The 14,933-nt window shown below is 39.9% G+C and overlaps 1 protein-coding gene and 1 long non-coding RNA gene across 5 annotated transcripts in view; one reads left to right on the top strand and one right to left on the bottom strand.

Annotated features, from left to right (window-relative positions):
• LOC105282978 (DNA-directed RNA polymerases I, II, and III subunit RPABC3) overlaps window positions 1-14,933 on the bottom strand; it is a 49,734-nt gene that overhangs the window by 32,166 nt on the left and 2,635 nt on the right. Inside the window, exon 1 of one of the 4 annotated variants that reach the window (XM_020032871.2) lies at window positions 3,364-3,391. The exons of 2 other annotated variants lie outside the window; for them this stretch is intronic. In XM_020032871.2, the coding sequence (XP_019888430.1) occupies window positions 3,364-3,376 (13 nt within the window). In that variant the 5' untranslated portion in view covers window positions 3,377-3,391. Of the gene's footprint in view, window positions 1-1,713; window positions 1,733-3,363; window positions 3,392-14,933 lie in introns of those variants that run through there. One more of the 4 variants, XM_011345341.3, reaches the window with a different exon arrangement.
• LOC105282980 lies at window positions 10,426-12,121 on the top strand. The gene is made up of 2 exons (XR_894610.2): window positions 10,426-11,812; window positions 11,965-12,121. It is a non-coding gene; the product is annotated as an uncharacterized LOC105282980 (long non-coding RNA).

The following is a 14,933-nucleotide window of genomic DNA, read 5'->3' as shown; positions in this document are numbered from 1 at the left end:
TTTCATAAATAATATCTTGACGGTGTTAAACGATATTAATCGTAAAATATTTATCTAAATACATGAAGATAAAACAATTTTTAACTAAAACCTTGTTGAATATTAAAACAGACAAATCGCAGATAAGTAATGGTTAACAGTCTGACAAATGCGGTGCATCGACATAAAAACTAATTTTATTATCGTAAATTTTGTCGTGTATATGCAATGCATATATATCTTGTTTAATTATTCTTTAATTTTCTTCTTATATTTCCTAAACATGTTATTCAAATTGTTCTAATCGAAACTTTGTTCAAGTATACGTAACGTCGCAAAAGGTGTTGTAAATTTAGACACATATGTCTCACTAGCTAAGTTGAGATAACAAATTCAGTATACTGTCATTTCCAATCTCAATTTTTTATTTCTTTATATAATCTGCAGCTAAGTAAAATAACAATTACGTAGCACGCTGTACAAAATTTTTATCAACTTGTACATCCTGCATATTTATAAATTACTATAAGCGCCATAATGATAAAAAGATATAACAATAAATCCAACTTATTTTGTTACAAAATTCGAATTTGCTTATTGAAACAAGAATGAAAGAAATATCTCTCATCTTTGTTTGGACACGCAACAAAATGCTCTGTTCTCTCGATAATGATCAATCGTTATGCGAAACCAATGAACAATTGTACAATCACAAGTTACACGCGTTACGCCTCCGGCGGGACCGATATCTTGCTATACGCGTCCTTGAGATCCAAGGTCTACATTTGATATTGATTTCGCCAACTCCGATACAGCCCACTCCGCGATAATCTAATATCGACACAATGTCGTTCTCGCGTCGACTCGATCTCGAGTGCTCGTGGGGTGAATTATCAGCATTGTGGATCATTGTCGGCGAGCGATCAACACGAGAAATATACTCGATCAAGTTTACATCGTAAACATCGTTAGTTGTACCTCATTTAATGTAGAACGTGATGTAAAATGTGTTTAGAAAATCTTGTTATACGTTGAATATCGTATTGATATATGTGCATTAAGATATGCACTAACTAATCGCTAAATATAACTAATGAAATTGCAAAGTGTAAAACGTTTTTGCATTAATTGCATATTCCAACACAAGAGGTAATACATCTTTAACTGTTGAAAGATTATATAAATAAATCAATGCACATTAATTTCTTACTTAAAACAGATTTGGACAAATTCACGTAATATAATCAACATTGCGAAATAAATTCTCCATGTGACGTAAAATATATTTTAAAAAGCTTATTAAATTATATATATATATATATATATAAGTTTATTATAAATGTACTATGTAATAATAATGTTCCCATTTAAATACAATTACTTCGTACGAGATAATCCTATTCTAGTTCCAAAATATAATAATATCATAAGAGGCTTATTTTCTAAATGCGCAAATACAAGAACGTATCTATAATTTATCATTTTCTGCAATTTATTATTTATATTATTTATATTATTTTAATGTTTTACTAATCCTATACTTTTATCTAAAATCAAAATTGGAAATTTCCGCGTCATAATTATAAATCTTGCAATTATAACAATCCGTTAAAATATCCGTAATATCCATTTTCTATTGATGTAAAGGATTTCGACCGAAATAAGGATCCACAATTAATCACGATTAAGCAGGAATGCAATGTATACGAATTACAGTCGCGCGAAATTACTTACTTCAAAAGTTACTCACATGAGTAATCCGCCCTTCATCGGTTTAGCCGATCTATGGAGCCAGAGTTACCGATTACAGGAACGGAAACAAGAACAAGAAGAAGCGATGCTTTCTCTACATCCTTTCTTACACCAACACATTTCACTGTATCAGCTGATTCCATCTCTTTATCTCTCTCGCATCCTCTCTCTCTACCTTTTTCCCGCCTTTTTCCCGACCCTCTCCATCATTTTCTTCACTTGTTACTCCAATTTCTATAAATTTCACTCCTATAAATACTCCACGCCATTGAGAGGCGCTATCTCCCCTCTCTTCTTCTTTTTTTCTGAAGAGTCCACGTTTCACGACGATGGAAGTACACGTAGTTAACTTCATGGCTAACAGCAACAGCAATCTGCTCTCAGCTGACAGCTCTTACGCAGAAGAGAGCAAACCGGCGGCGACGGCGCCGAAGAAGATAGGAGACACCAGCATCGGCGACCTTTACGGTCCATCCGCTGCCGATGTAAATTTTCCAACGGGCTTGCCTCCCCTCTCTCTCCTCGAGGAAGAAGGGCTGCCCTCCCCGAGTGGTTCGTGCCACCCCCTCGTGCTCTCCCTTTCGCTGGGCGAGACGAAAGGGGGTACACCCTCCCTCTTGCAGTGCACCATCCCCGCTCGTTTCCCGAATGAATTTGTGTTGATATTGTTCCCCGCGGAAACAAGAGAGGAGGGGTGAAAAATTAAGAACGAGTTGCATTGACAGTTTGTGCATCACCTCGCTCTACATTATCGATTTTCTGTCTCCCTTTAGATTATGGGGTTTACTTACTACGAAAACAGAGGACTTTGCTATTGTGATTATCGTGACGATCAGCGATCTTGAGAATTTAGAAATTTAGACATTCTCCCTGACTTTGCTTTAAATTTTTATAAAATATATAAAACTAAATTTTACTAGTAGTAGAAAAAAGCACTTTCTCACATAGTTTCGTTTAATTTACATTAATTTAATAAAGAATCAAGACATTAGTTAAACTTTGTTTTCATTTCTTATTATCTCAAGATCGAGAGGTTTTTAAAAAGTTCTGGAAACATGGAATCCTCACGAGTTGTATTAAAAGAAGTATAAAAAATTCCTATATGTGAAAAATCACATATTAAATATAAATAAAAACATCCTTTTTGCATTTCTGTAAAAAGTGGAACAATGTTTTCTGCTACGTAGTCCTATATTATAAAATCATTGTAGCCGTATACGTGAGTTAATAGCAAAAATCGTTGTTCGTAGGCATCCTTGTACTCTTCAAGTTCACACGACGCGAAAAACTGGTTTAATCCTAATCATTTCCGTGTCACAGATGAAAAAATACACCTGACATCATAATGGTCGCAGTACTGAAATCTCAACTCTCGCGGAGGACCGGTTTCTATTCTCCAAAAAGAACGCCGGAGGGAAGATCTGTGTAGTGACCTTTACACTCTAACGAAGCGCGAAGTTGCCTGAACGAGATGACATTGCTGGTGCTCATCTTCCCATATCTACTTCCATCGTACCGAAACGAGCCCATCCCTTCCCCACCTTTCCCTCGTCATCAGCGTGGGGCAGAGAGCTTAGCCGGCCATCCCCGATGCGCCCTGGTACAGGACGAAAGGGATGGCAATGCACTTACCCCCACATTGCATTCCCTCGACGCACTACTCCGCCTACTCCCAAGCCCTTTTTCCCACCCTCGCTGTCCTATCGCGTTTCAACTTCCCCGCACTCCTCCGAGAGGATTTTACTCTTCCGTGCTGTTCTCCGCTCTCGTCTCGTGGTTATCTCAGCCCTGCCACGCCATTTGATTTTTTTTCCTTTTCTTTTCGAGTTCCATCTTCCCTACCGTAGGCTTTTCAGCTTGTTGCACGGGGCGTACGCGTGAAAGTGCGATCGAAGTTTCACCCGACAGCGGTTGCGCTTTTTGAAAATCGTATTCTTATATCGGGCGGCGTCAAGAGTCTTGTGAAAAGGTTTTCTATATGGAGAGGAAGATTACGGCTTGCGTTTAAGAAGAGCGTAATTCTCATTCGTTTCCCCTTTCTCAACGCGTTAAATCCGTACTAATCTTCTCTTTAGTGCTTTAGTGCTTCGAGAGCCGCATGTACATCAAGATACTCCTCGCGCTTACATTCTATGATTAATTCCGCGTCAAGCGGATAAAACGTGACAGAGGTATTTCTCGTCTCATATTTAATTGTGAGTCGTATAACGATTTAGTAATGATAATCGCTAAATCTAGCATCATTAATCGAGATAAATGAAATAGAGACTCAATGGTTCATTTTCAGTCATAAGCTAGTTTTGCAAGAAGCGTCATATAAATTATGTGCACGTGTTGCTTTCCCTAATATATTGCTCACATTATTACACATTATAGCACATTAATGTTTCATGACATGACATACTAACATATGTATTGCATTTATCAATAATGCTATACGTATTAAATAATTCAGAGAAATTCATATTTACAATATGATATTTAGGGATCTTAAATATAAAATTTAATTAAGGTATAATATGTGAAATGTATCGTATATATGATGTTTGGACAACGTACATTAATGCGTCTTAGGCATTTGAATTTATTTCATTAATCGAATAAAACAGTATTTATTTCTAAAACAGCAGGATCCAATTTGGATCATCCAACTCGCTTTATAGTTTACCCAATGTTCTCTATCTTTTTTTATACTAAAACTACAACAAAATTGGTAATAATATATAGAAAAATCATTGTAACTAATAAGCTAATCCAATTAAAATCCTCCTATTAAAATATGCTCTAAATTATCAAAATAGTAATTTTTATTTGCATTTAATCGATCGCGATTCAATTTAAATATAACTCGCCACGCTATTCGGCCGTTTCCCGAAGCGCCATATGAATCACTTTCAAAATATATATAAGACTGCTATACTTAGGACTTAGTAGCAGACAATATAATCACGATGAATAGGCTAGTGAATTATTCAAAAAGGCTAAGTATATAAAGAGAGGTGAAGATATGCGAACAAACTCATCAAGCTTTGCATTACTATACTCGAAACACATCACGTTAGGTGCAAAGTATACATGTATTGCTACACGAATTTTTAATATTAAATTAAAATTTGTAAGTGAGTCATAAGTTTGACGCGATGATCCAACAAATGATGGCAAAAATTTTCCAAAGGTAGGCGATAAAGCAGAAAATCTTTATCGATTACGTTCAACATTATTTGCGATGAAAAAGTGTTGCTTTTAAGTGTCTTACATGGACAAAGTATACACGTTTTTAAACATAACGTTAAATATAGAAATTACTGCGCACTAAAGCTTTGATTTATTAAAATAAACTAAAACTATTGGAGGATCGAAAAATGTTTGGGAAGAAACTAATCAAAATCAGAAGACACATTTGTCTTTCTTGAAATGTCTCTGATATTTTCTGCAAGAAAAAGATCCATATAATTACGAAACATTGAGACGAATATATCTTTTACCCTAAACTCCCTCAGACCGATTAGAAAAAACAAAGAGCCGTTGTATAACATACTAAGCGTACTAACAAGAATATAAATAAATCTGATAAAATCTTGAGAAAAGAAGAATGGCACGGAGGGTGGACGACACAACGGATAATTAAAACGTTTATACTTTCCGCGCGTCGTGGCAAAAATTAAATTTAAGTCGCTAATAAAGAGATAAAGGGGAGGAATAGAGGTGGACGGAGGGGCAGAAAGACCGAGCCGGAGCGAAAGGGGTTGGCAGAAACACTGCTGGCGGACGGAGGAGAAAGCGAAAGGAGGGGTGACGTGCGTGGGCTGGCTTCGACGACGGGGGTTTCCGAACTGCGCAGTGTCGCTATCCGTTATCGACCGGTTCGCAGGCACTATAAATACTAGGCACCAGGTTCTCGCTACCCCCGCTGCACTCTTTTCCTCTCCCTTCCTCGTATAGTCCATCCTCGACTAACCAACCACCCACGTATATACTCCTCCCTTGTAGCCTCTCTACCCTTCACCCCGTTTGCGGCTGAATCACCCTCCCGCCGTTTATCGTAGCTCTCTCCGTCTCTCTCGTCGATACCTCCCCTCCTATCGCTCATCCTCGTAGCCCGCGAGGGGTGGAAAACCTTGACCTTCAGAAGAGCGTCAGAGGGCGAACGTGGCACTCTTTCCACCCTCTCCTGTTCTCTTTCTCTCTTGTTCCCCTCCCCAATCGCTTCATCCCCCTCCCGTCGTTTCACCACCTCGAGCAACCCTCGTACCGTTTTTTCTACTGGTTCTTTGTCTCCCACATTGTCCAGCGAGTGAAATTACATCGCCGCTCCTTCGCCGTTCCGCGAGTCGCGAGCGAGTGGCTCTCGTCTACTCGCCATTTCGATTATTGTTGTACCGTACATCGTGTAAGAATCCTCTCGGTGCATTAAGCGCACTCGAGGAGAACACGGAGCGCTTTCCGCGAACCTTGATATACATTGCGACGAGCGAGCGTGTACCAGCTCACTGTATCTCCACTAAATACCTTTTGTCTCTAGGGCATCGGCTATAGTTTTCTATCGACCTCTCAAAGTCGTTCCCAAATGACTGCAATTTTCTTCTCACACTTCCTTTATGTTACTTACTTAGCGTACGCGATATTCGATTCTATTTGCAGCTGTAATTATGTAACACATGCAAATCCCCGAGCTTCGTTAATTTCTGGATATCCAGTTGCTCGAGTGAACACGGGATTGTTGAAAAACACGGTGCGAAATGCTCGCTGCTTCGCGAATCGACAGAGCGACTCGTTTCTCGTGAAATAAAAATTTACGATCGGCCTCGTGACCGAGTCGCGCGTGCCTTTTCGGTGGTCAAGAAGAGTTATATGTCTGTCGAGCCGTAAAATACTGCACGGACTGTTCGAGAAAAACCGAATCCTCCTCCATCTGCGTCGTATGCGCCAGGATGGATTTTCCCTCTGATGGTGGTTGATAAGACGTTGCACGCTGCACACGAGCGATTCGGAAAGAGTCGCAGCGAGAATATCGATGACTCGGGAAACATGGAACGCGGGGAATGCCGAAGCGGATGCTGCTCGGTGAATTTATCGAGGGAAACGCGCAAGACCGCGAGAGAACAAACAAGTTAGATCAGGGGTTCTATGATGACTAACTCTCTAATGTGATTAAGTGATCACGCCAATACATTTCATTTCTTACAAATCACAGAAAATTCTAATTGAAGGAAACTTCGAATTCGAATAACAATCTGCGATTGAAAATATTTTGCGACACACTGTATAAATAACTTTCTAATTTAGTCAATCTTAATTCATCTGACGAAATATTTTTCACGATTTCAGATATTTTTAACTTCAGTTAGTATAGCAGTAAGCGAGTGCTAGCGTTTACTAGCGGCAATAAAGACGTGGATTTGCATTTTTATTGCACTTGAGCGGAATGCACGTTAGGATCAATAATATTTGCTTCTCGACCGGGGACAAAGAGACTGTCCGAAATTTCCCGATAGTCAGCCTTAAAATCACAGTGTTTCAAAGCGTTGCGCAATCGTCCTCCTCGTTCTTCCTCAGTTTGTCAGCTGGTTTCAAGGTCAGCCGCTGGAGGGACCGATCTCGAACAAGGTGGAGACCGGTCTCTCGAATCACGCCACGTGCAAAGAAAAAATGTATATATAGCCAGAACGATGTTCGTTGATTATGTCATGTCTATGTGGCGTAGTATGGTGCGACGACTTTAATATCAACCGGCTAAAATAAATAGGGTCATGGCAACTTGATATTTATTTCGCTTTGTCCATGCGATTTGTTTGTTATTCTGTCTATACGATCATGTACAAAGATTACTCTACTATATTCAAAACATTTGATCAAATAATTTATTTCACAATAATTTAGTAATTTATAATAATTGCACGTTTTGTGTTATCATTTTCATTATGTTCATTATCTCTCTCTCTCGGAATAAATGTTACTGAAATATGTAACAATGTTAAATATTCCACCAAAATTATCAAATAATATTTTTTGTCATGAATTTTTGTATCTAATGAGTTTTCATTCATAAAAAATATGAATTCAATATTCCAATTTTATGCATAAAAATTATTACCATTATAAATTTGTGATCTGTTCTTGCGCGCGCGCGTGTGCTACATCTGTTGGCTCAATTGAAACCGATCAACTAAAAATGAATTCGAATGCGAAGTGGAATGCCAAAAAAAAGATTTTCTTTGATCCTCACGTATCGGGTTTCCAAAAGAGATGCGCAATGATTTAATCGATGACTCTTCGATCTGCGATGGCGCGAGACCGTGAAAGGGGCTGTTAAACGGCATGTCCGCCGATATTCTGTTATCGACATACATACCCTTCGTGAGATGAACAAGCCCGGCCACCTGATTGGCATCTGCAGAAATCGCGCCACACAGTTAATCAATACGTTTGCGAGCCGAAGAATTTCTGCTGCACGCGGAATTTAATCGCATATAAAATTCTACACGTTCACAGAACTCGTTTCAAATAACTTTGAACTTTCACCGATACGCCGGCAAATTTGAAAAGTCCAGTCTACAATGATTTTGTTCGATCCATATTAATAAACAGTCATTTACATTCACGAAAATTGATTTGATTCAGTGTATCACTGAGGTCGATCCTTCTAATTATATGTATATCTGATTTCGCACATGTTTTCAAAATTAAATTGTTCATTTTGTTCGACTACTTCATACACAAATTAAATAATGTATTTAACACATAATGGTGTTGCAACAATAATTTTTATTCAATTACTTGTTTTTCCCTAGTTTGCTATAATGGCTGTTTAAAATAACCTATGTATCACACATATGCCACACAAGTACAGGTGTTTTAACAATTTTTGTTTGGTGTCACATCCGTAACAAATAATGTCAAGTACGCTCGTCGGGCGGCGGTTTGCGTGAATAGATAACGCGGCAGACACGCGTTCGCGTGTGACTCAGAAACGCAAATAAGGAAGAAAACACTCATTCGACAACACGATCGTCGCAGGCTATCGTCACAATAAAAAAATCTAGCGACATATTACCGATAACCCGTATCGGTTGCATAATACTGAAACTTTCTAGAGGATTATCGGTGCGCAATGCGATTGTTCCATTTTGCACTTTCATGGCATCTTCAGAGAGAATAATACCATCACATGCACACGTTCAGTTTATCAGAAATTTATTACTTTCATGTCCATTACTCAATAACTTGAATTGAGAACAATCAGTGCTGTTCCACGAGACATGAGAATATTGCACATATTATATTTAAATCTTTAAACCAAAGCACGATACATAAAACATCCTTATTTACCGAAATGAAAATAGAGATATCGTTTAGGTGACGTATCTTTGTGGCGTGCAATCGAATTTGGGATCGACTTTCTAAGACCGTACCCACTCGGTGTATCGCGACAATATTCCATTCGCATAACTGCGTAGTTCGCCAACTCAGCGTCTTTACAGCTGAAAAGAACGCGGCATTTGAGATGTTACGAAAATCGCCGAATAATAGTTCGTGACCTTTCTGACACGGATCTACGTTTTAGAATATCTTCCTTTTAATTTTCTTTTCGAAGCAACTTGGCAGTTTCACGTCAATTTTTCCTATACAAGATAGGTCATTTTAGGCCCGCAGGTCTTTCAAGTGTACAAGCCGCGCGCAATGCATTACCAAATCCATCATAGCTTGACGTGCTCCATATTTCATCGTGTCATTGTTAATGACGATACTTTTTTTTTATATCCTTGTGTCCGACGCATGACAAATGCGAATATTTCCTTCCATTTGATTAATGTAGAATGAGCTCTAACTTTATTACTTATGCGAGACGCTGTTTCGTGCCATTATTAAAGCTTAGACAAAAGACGTTCACGTGACGATTGTACTAACATGTGACAGCACACACTACGCAATTGAATCCTAAGGGCGCAGATAACGACATCGTAAATCAGTCGCTTGTTCAAATCGAGATAAAAATCTGCGACACTTTCGCGCGGGATGAAAAGAAATGAGTGACGCATGGAAAGTGCGGTCAATTGGTGACGTAAATAAAGTCAGGTGGAGTAGTACTCACGGGAGCGTTGTGCGTTTCATTGTCAGCGGTTCAGGAGTCGTCGCGCGGATGATCGGCGAACGGGACGCGCGTGGTGTATCCTCCGGCGCGGGGCGAATCCCGTGATTCGCGTGTCTCTCCAGTACCGCGGGCTCCGTTCTTTTTTCGCACGCACACACGCACGCAGACGCGATTGCGGCTGATGAACGGTGAGGCAGCGCGCCGGCGGATTCGGCGGCGCGGCGCCGTGCGCGAGGAACGTTCTCGAAAATGCATCATCGGTGATCTGGGAGGACGAACGGAGATAGCGGAAACGAGAGTGACGGCAGGATAGAGAGAAAGAAAGTCGCGAGGGACAATGGGCGACACTCGGCTGCCAGACTCGAGAGGAGGGAAGCTCGGCTCTCGATCCTCGCGATCGAGAGAAGGTTGCCGGCTGCCGCCTTGGCACTGACAGTGGCCCTCGCGCCTAGCAACACCGAACGCCAAACTGAAGGCAGCCGGGTACCCTCCCCTCTACCCCGCCGCTCCCCTCTCCCATCACGTACTCGCCGATCTGCGAGCGGCCTCCACCGCGCGCGGTCTCTCTCCCTACCTTTTTCTTCCTTTCTCTCGCTCGTCATTACTGCACGACTTCGCCTCCTCGTCTCGCTTATCGCTCTCGCTCGCGACTACCCCGTATCCGCGCGTCCCCTTTCTCTCGCTTCTCTTCGTAGCGAAACAACCGCGGGCACATTGCGTTTCCTCTTTTTCTGGTAGCCACGGCGGCGCGTAGTCCCGATTTGCGCGCGCGTATGCTGCATGTACTCGTACGTACGAACCTCCACATCGGTCGGTTTTTCTCGCCGATCCTCGCGTCACCGCGACACTGGCGAGGCCCGGTCGCGTTGCCGGCTCCGCGCGCGCAAAACTCGCGAATCGCGCGCCTCGATTGGCCGAGCCGTGCCGCCGCCGCCAATCGCGATCCCGCGTGTTTACCTACTCTCGAGCGCGCCCGCCACTTGCTCCACGTCGCCGTCGCGTTGCGGGCTACAGCGGAAAAAATTGGTTTGCGTCTCTGTCGTCCCCGGTGCGATCGCGATTGGATGCTGCGCGGATGTGCTATCGCGATACAATGAGATCTGCTAGAGTCTAGATGCACAAGAGCTTTAATAATTCTCTGGAGCTCTCAGTCGCGCGGATCTCAAAAATATGGCATACGCGCAAAGATAAAGTTAATTTGCAAAAAAAGAAAAAATGTAAAAATTAAGGGAAATGTAAATGTACCAATTACATCGCTAGAATTTCTTGTCGATTTGGTAGTCGCGGTATCGCTAATAAACTCGCCCACGTTATTCGCGCCAGCCGATACGCCAGCAACGAGGGGGATCCCCGTATATCTGAGTGCGCGGTATAATTTATTCGGATTTCGGAATAATAGCGCAGTCCCCTGGCACAATAACGACCCCCACGATCCTCGCTGCGGCACGTTATATTTCATTATGCATAAACGTCCGTCCAATCTCCATACGGTTACCGGCTCGTTTCATGCCGTTACTTCGATAACGGCATCGATTTGACTCGCCATCGAGCTCGATCTTGTTAAGCAGATCGCGCGCGCAAAGTTACATAAAAGCACAAACGTAATGCATAAGCATCTCGATGAATAAGACACGGAATGTAAAATCCTGCGCGACGATGCATATTAGTCCGTGTTTACTTTTACGGCGTTCTATGTGCATTGTATGACTCACGCTTACAAAAATCGTTATTCACATTCAATGAGCTTTATGTAATCGGAAACTTTAACCCCGTGCATTTTATTAATAGCAAATATGGAAGCATTAATGTTTAATGCACCGTTACAAATCAAGATTTCTTAGTTGGGAATTAACTTTCCCAGGCAAAAAACTTATCCGCGTTGTTCAATCGTCGTTCAGCGACGAAATTTATTTCAAGAACAAAAGTTGGTTTCAGCAACTTAATTATTTCGATTGACGTCGAATACTGAAATTTTAAAAACTACGGAAAGTAAGAAAATATTGGTTTTTTATATATTAATAATTTTATATAATACATAATTTTCTTTCTGAAAAAATCAATATTTTCTTAATTCATAAAATTTCATAGAAAATGATGCTATTTTCTGTTCCAACTCTGATATATCTTTTACATGTTAACAGATATTTGAAGGCGCCGAATGTTCTCGATTACGTAAGATAATCTCAGATGTTAATAAATCAGAGAACAAGAAAAAAGATCGATGTATGCAGAGATTTGTTTAATTTGGCAATCAACACTGAACTAAGCGCCGAATAAATGGAATCTCATTGTCTCTAGCATACAGTTTCATTTTCTTTCCCCTTTTTCTTTCACCGTGACCTACTTGCAGCATCGCCGGGACAAAGAGAGGAGTCGAGGAAACGAAAGAGCGAGCCGGGCAAAATGAAGAACGAGTGCGGAATAAATGGCGAGCACGTACGTACGCGCGAATTGCGCGAGCGACCGCATCTTTTCCTCAATATCTAAACTGCATTCGTGATAAAATACGAGACTTCGATGTCTTTAATATTTATCTATAAACACTGTGCGTAGGCTTGCATAAATTGTATGAAAATGAAAAAGGAAACGTCAATGTTAATTATTCTGAAGAAAATTCTTGTTACGATTTCTTTCGTATCGAACACAAAAACATGAATAATCACAATTGCAACACATAACCGGTCGGAATACGTTACGGAGTCAAAGTTATTAACGGATAACGCGAGGTAAATCATTCGAAATATAATATCAAAAATAATGACATAAAATCATGATCGTGGTGATTAACGCACAGAGGAAAGCGTGCTCTGATTTTCACCGATAATAATATCTTTGTGCATTCATGTCTAATATTATGGCATAAGCCGTATCTCTCTCTCTCTCTCTCTCTCTCGAAGCGCGATGCAGTGCGACGGGGGTTCGTTCGGAGTCGGTAATTATTTAACGACACTTACGTTGAATTGGGTCGTTAAAGAAACTATTACTATACTATTAGACGCGCGGCTGAATCGCCGTTCCGGCGCGGCGCGCCCATCGGCTTTGAACATCCTCGAGATTGATTTCGAGATGTGCCTATATCACGTAATTGGGCATGCTCGTTGCAATACTCCGATGTCACCGGGAACACGCCTCGTATTTCGTATTCGCGTACGTCAATGGTTTATTTTTAGTATCGATCGGTTATCTTTGACAATGGTATTAATTAATTTGGAAACGCGGAAGAAAATAAAGCTACGTAAACGTGTTCGAAAAGATTAAAATATATTAATACGAATTATAAAATAAAGATATACTGATAAGAAAAATATAAATTATATACAGGGTGAGGCACCTAAAACAGGCCACCTGAATATCGCTGTTATACCTCGGCTGTTATCGGTGATAGAAAAAAATGTGTCAGACCAAACTTGCATGGTTTCGAGGGACACATAATTTGTTCTAAATAGTTTTTTATTAGGTGGTATATGTTTTTTTACGTACCATCTAGTAGAGCGTTTGAAGATGCGCACATTGATCTAAATCTTGATCGGGTCAAAATCATTCAAGGTCACTGAAAGCTAAAATTTCTAAGTGCTAGAACTTTTTCATTTCTGAGTTTACGGTATTTTCAATAGCAGAGAACTCTAGGCAATAGAAATTTTTTCTTTTTCCGCGAAGTTCTGAGTTGTTGTTATCATTATTTTTTATATTGCCTAGAGTTCTCTGCTATTGAAAATACCGTAAATTCAGAAATGAAAAAGTTCTAGCCGTTAGAAATTTTTTCTTTTCCGAGAAGTTCTGAGTTGTTGATATCTATATTTTTTATATTGCCTAGAGTTCTCTGCTATCGAAAATACCGTAAACTCAGAAATGAAAAAGTTCTAGCACTTAGAAATTTTAGTCTTCAGTGATCTTGAATGATTTTGACCCGTAGATCAATGTGCGCATCTTCAAACGCTCTACTAGATGGTACGTAAAAAAACATATCATACCATTTAAAAAACCGAAGTTGATCTTCATATGACCTCTACGCGTCCACCTAATAAAACATTATTTAGAACAAATTATGTGTCCCTCGAAACCATGCAAGTTTGGTCTGACACATTCTTTTCTATCATCAACAACAGCCGAGATATTCAGGTGGCCTGTTTTAGGTGCCTCACCCTGTATAATATATTCTATACAAGAGATTATCGTTATACATAATGAGGTATTATTAAAACTATTGTAGTAACTTGAAGATAAAAGTCTACCATCAACTTGTACTCAACTCGGGTCTTTGTTGTTTGGCACTTCTTGGGCACAAAACTTTTTCTACACTTTTCTAGCAAATTATGCTGAATGTATAATACTATTGTCGTATTGTACTCGTATTGTAATATTGTACTCGTGTCAAAGATCACAGAGACTCAATTCTAGCTATGCTTTAACTATAGAAAAGATCAATTTTCTGCTTACAACGACGCGTATCTACTTATCCTTTTTCGTCATTCAATAACATTCATTAAATTTCATTGCTTCACAACATACACGTGTTTGCTTCATCTTTCGTAAAACTACTTCATCTTACATTTCAAATTGAGTATTTTTCACGGAGCTCCTTCTTTCATCCGTTTCTTTTCGTTCCTTGCTAATAATGTCCGTATTGAAATAATGGGAACTTAATGACTGCATATTTTAACGGTTAATACATTCGAGAAAATTGATATACGTTTGCGTAAGGACTATTTTTTCCACCAATATGGCAAACTCTGGCCCTTTATTACGTAACTGCATCGCTGACACGTGCAAATGAATGATGCGCGGAAATGGAATAAAATATGTAACAAATGTGAGGTTTATATTCACACATTTGTTATTTATTACTGTCACTTGTAATTAATATCACTCATTTGTACCTTTAATTACGCAATACAAGAGATTCGTTCGATGCTGGTGCATTAAAAATATCTTAAACTTATTAAAACAGAGATCTTCCTATTGTTCGTAGAAGTCAGTTGCGCATCACGTGCATGTGACGAATTTCTCAATCTAAAAATAACATCAGGGACCATATATGCCAACAGCATATGTTTCTTGAAGAGAAGAAGAAATTCTTATTGCCCGCTGACGATTCTTTTGAGTTTCCTTG

Source organism: Ooceraea biroi, chromosome 14 (genome assembly GCF_003672135.1).
Source record: "Ooceraea biroi isolate clonal line C1 chromosome 14, Obir_v5.4, whole genome shotgun sequence".
NCBI lineage: Eukaryota > Metazoa > Arthropoda > Insecta > Hymenoptera > Formicidae > Ooceraea > Ooceraea biroi.
The sequence above is the reverse complement of the archived record's forward strand: the minus strand, read 5'-3'. Positions and strand labels throughout refer to the sequence as shown.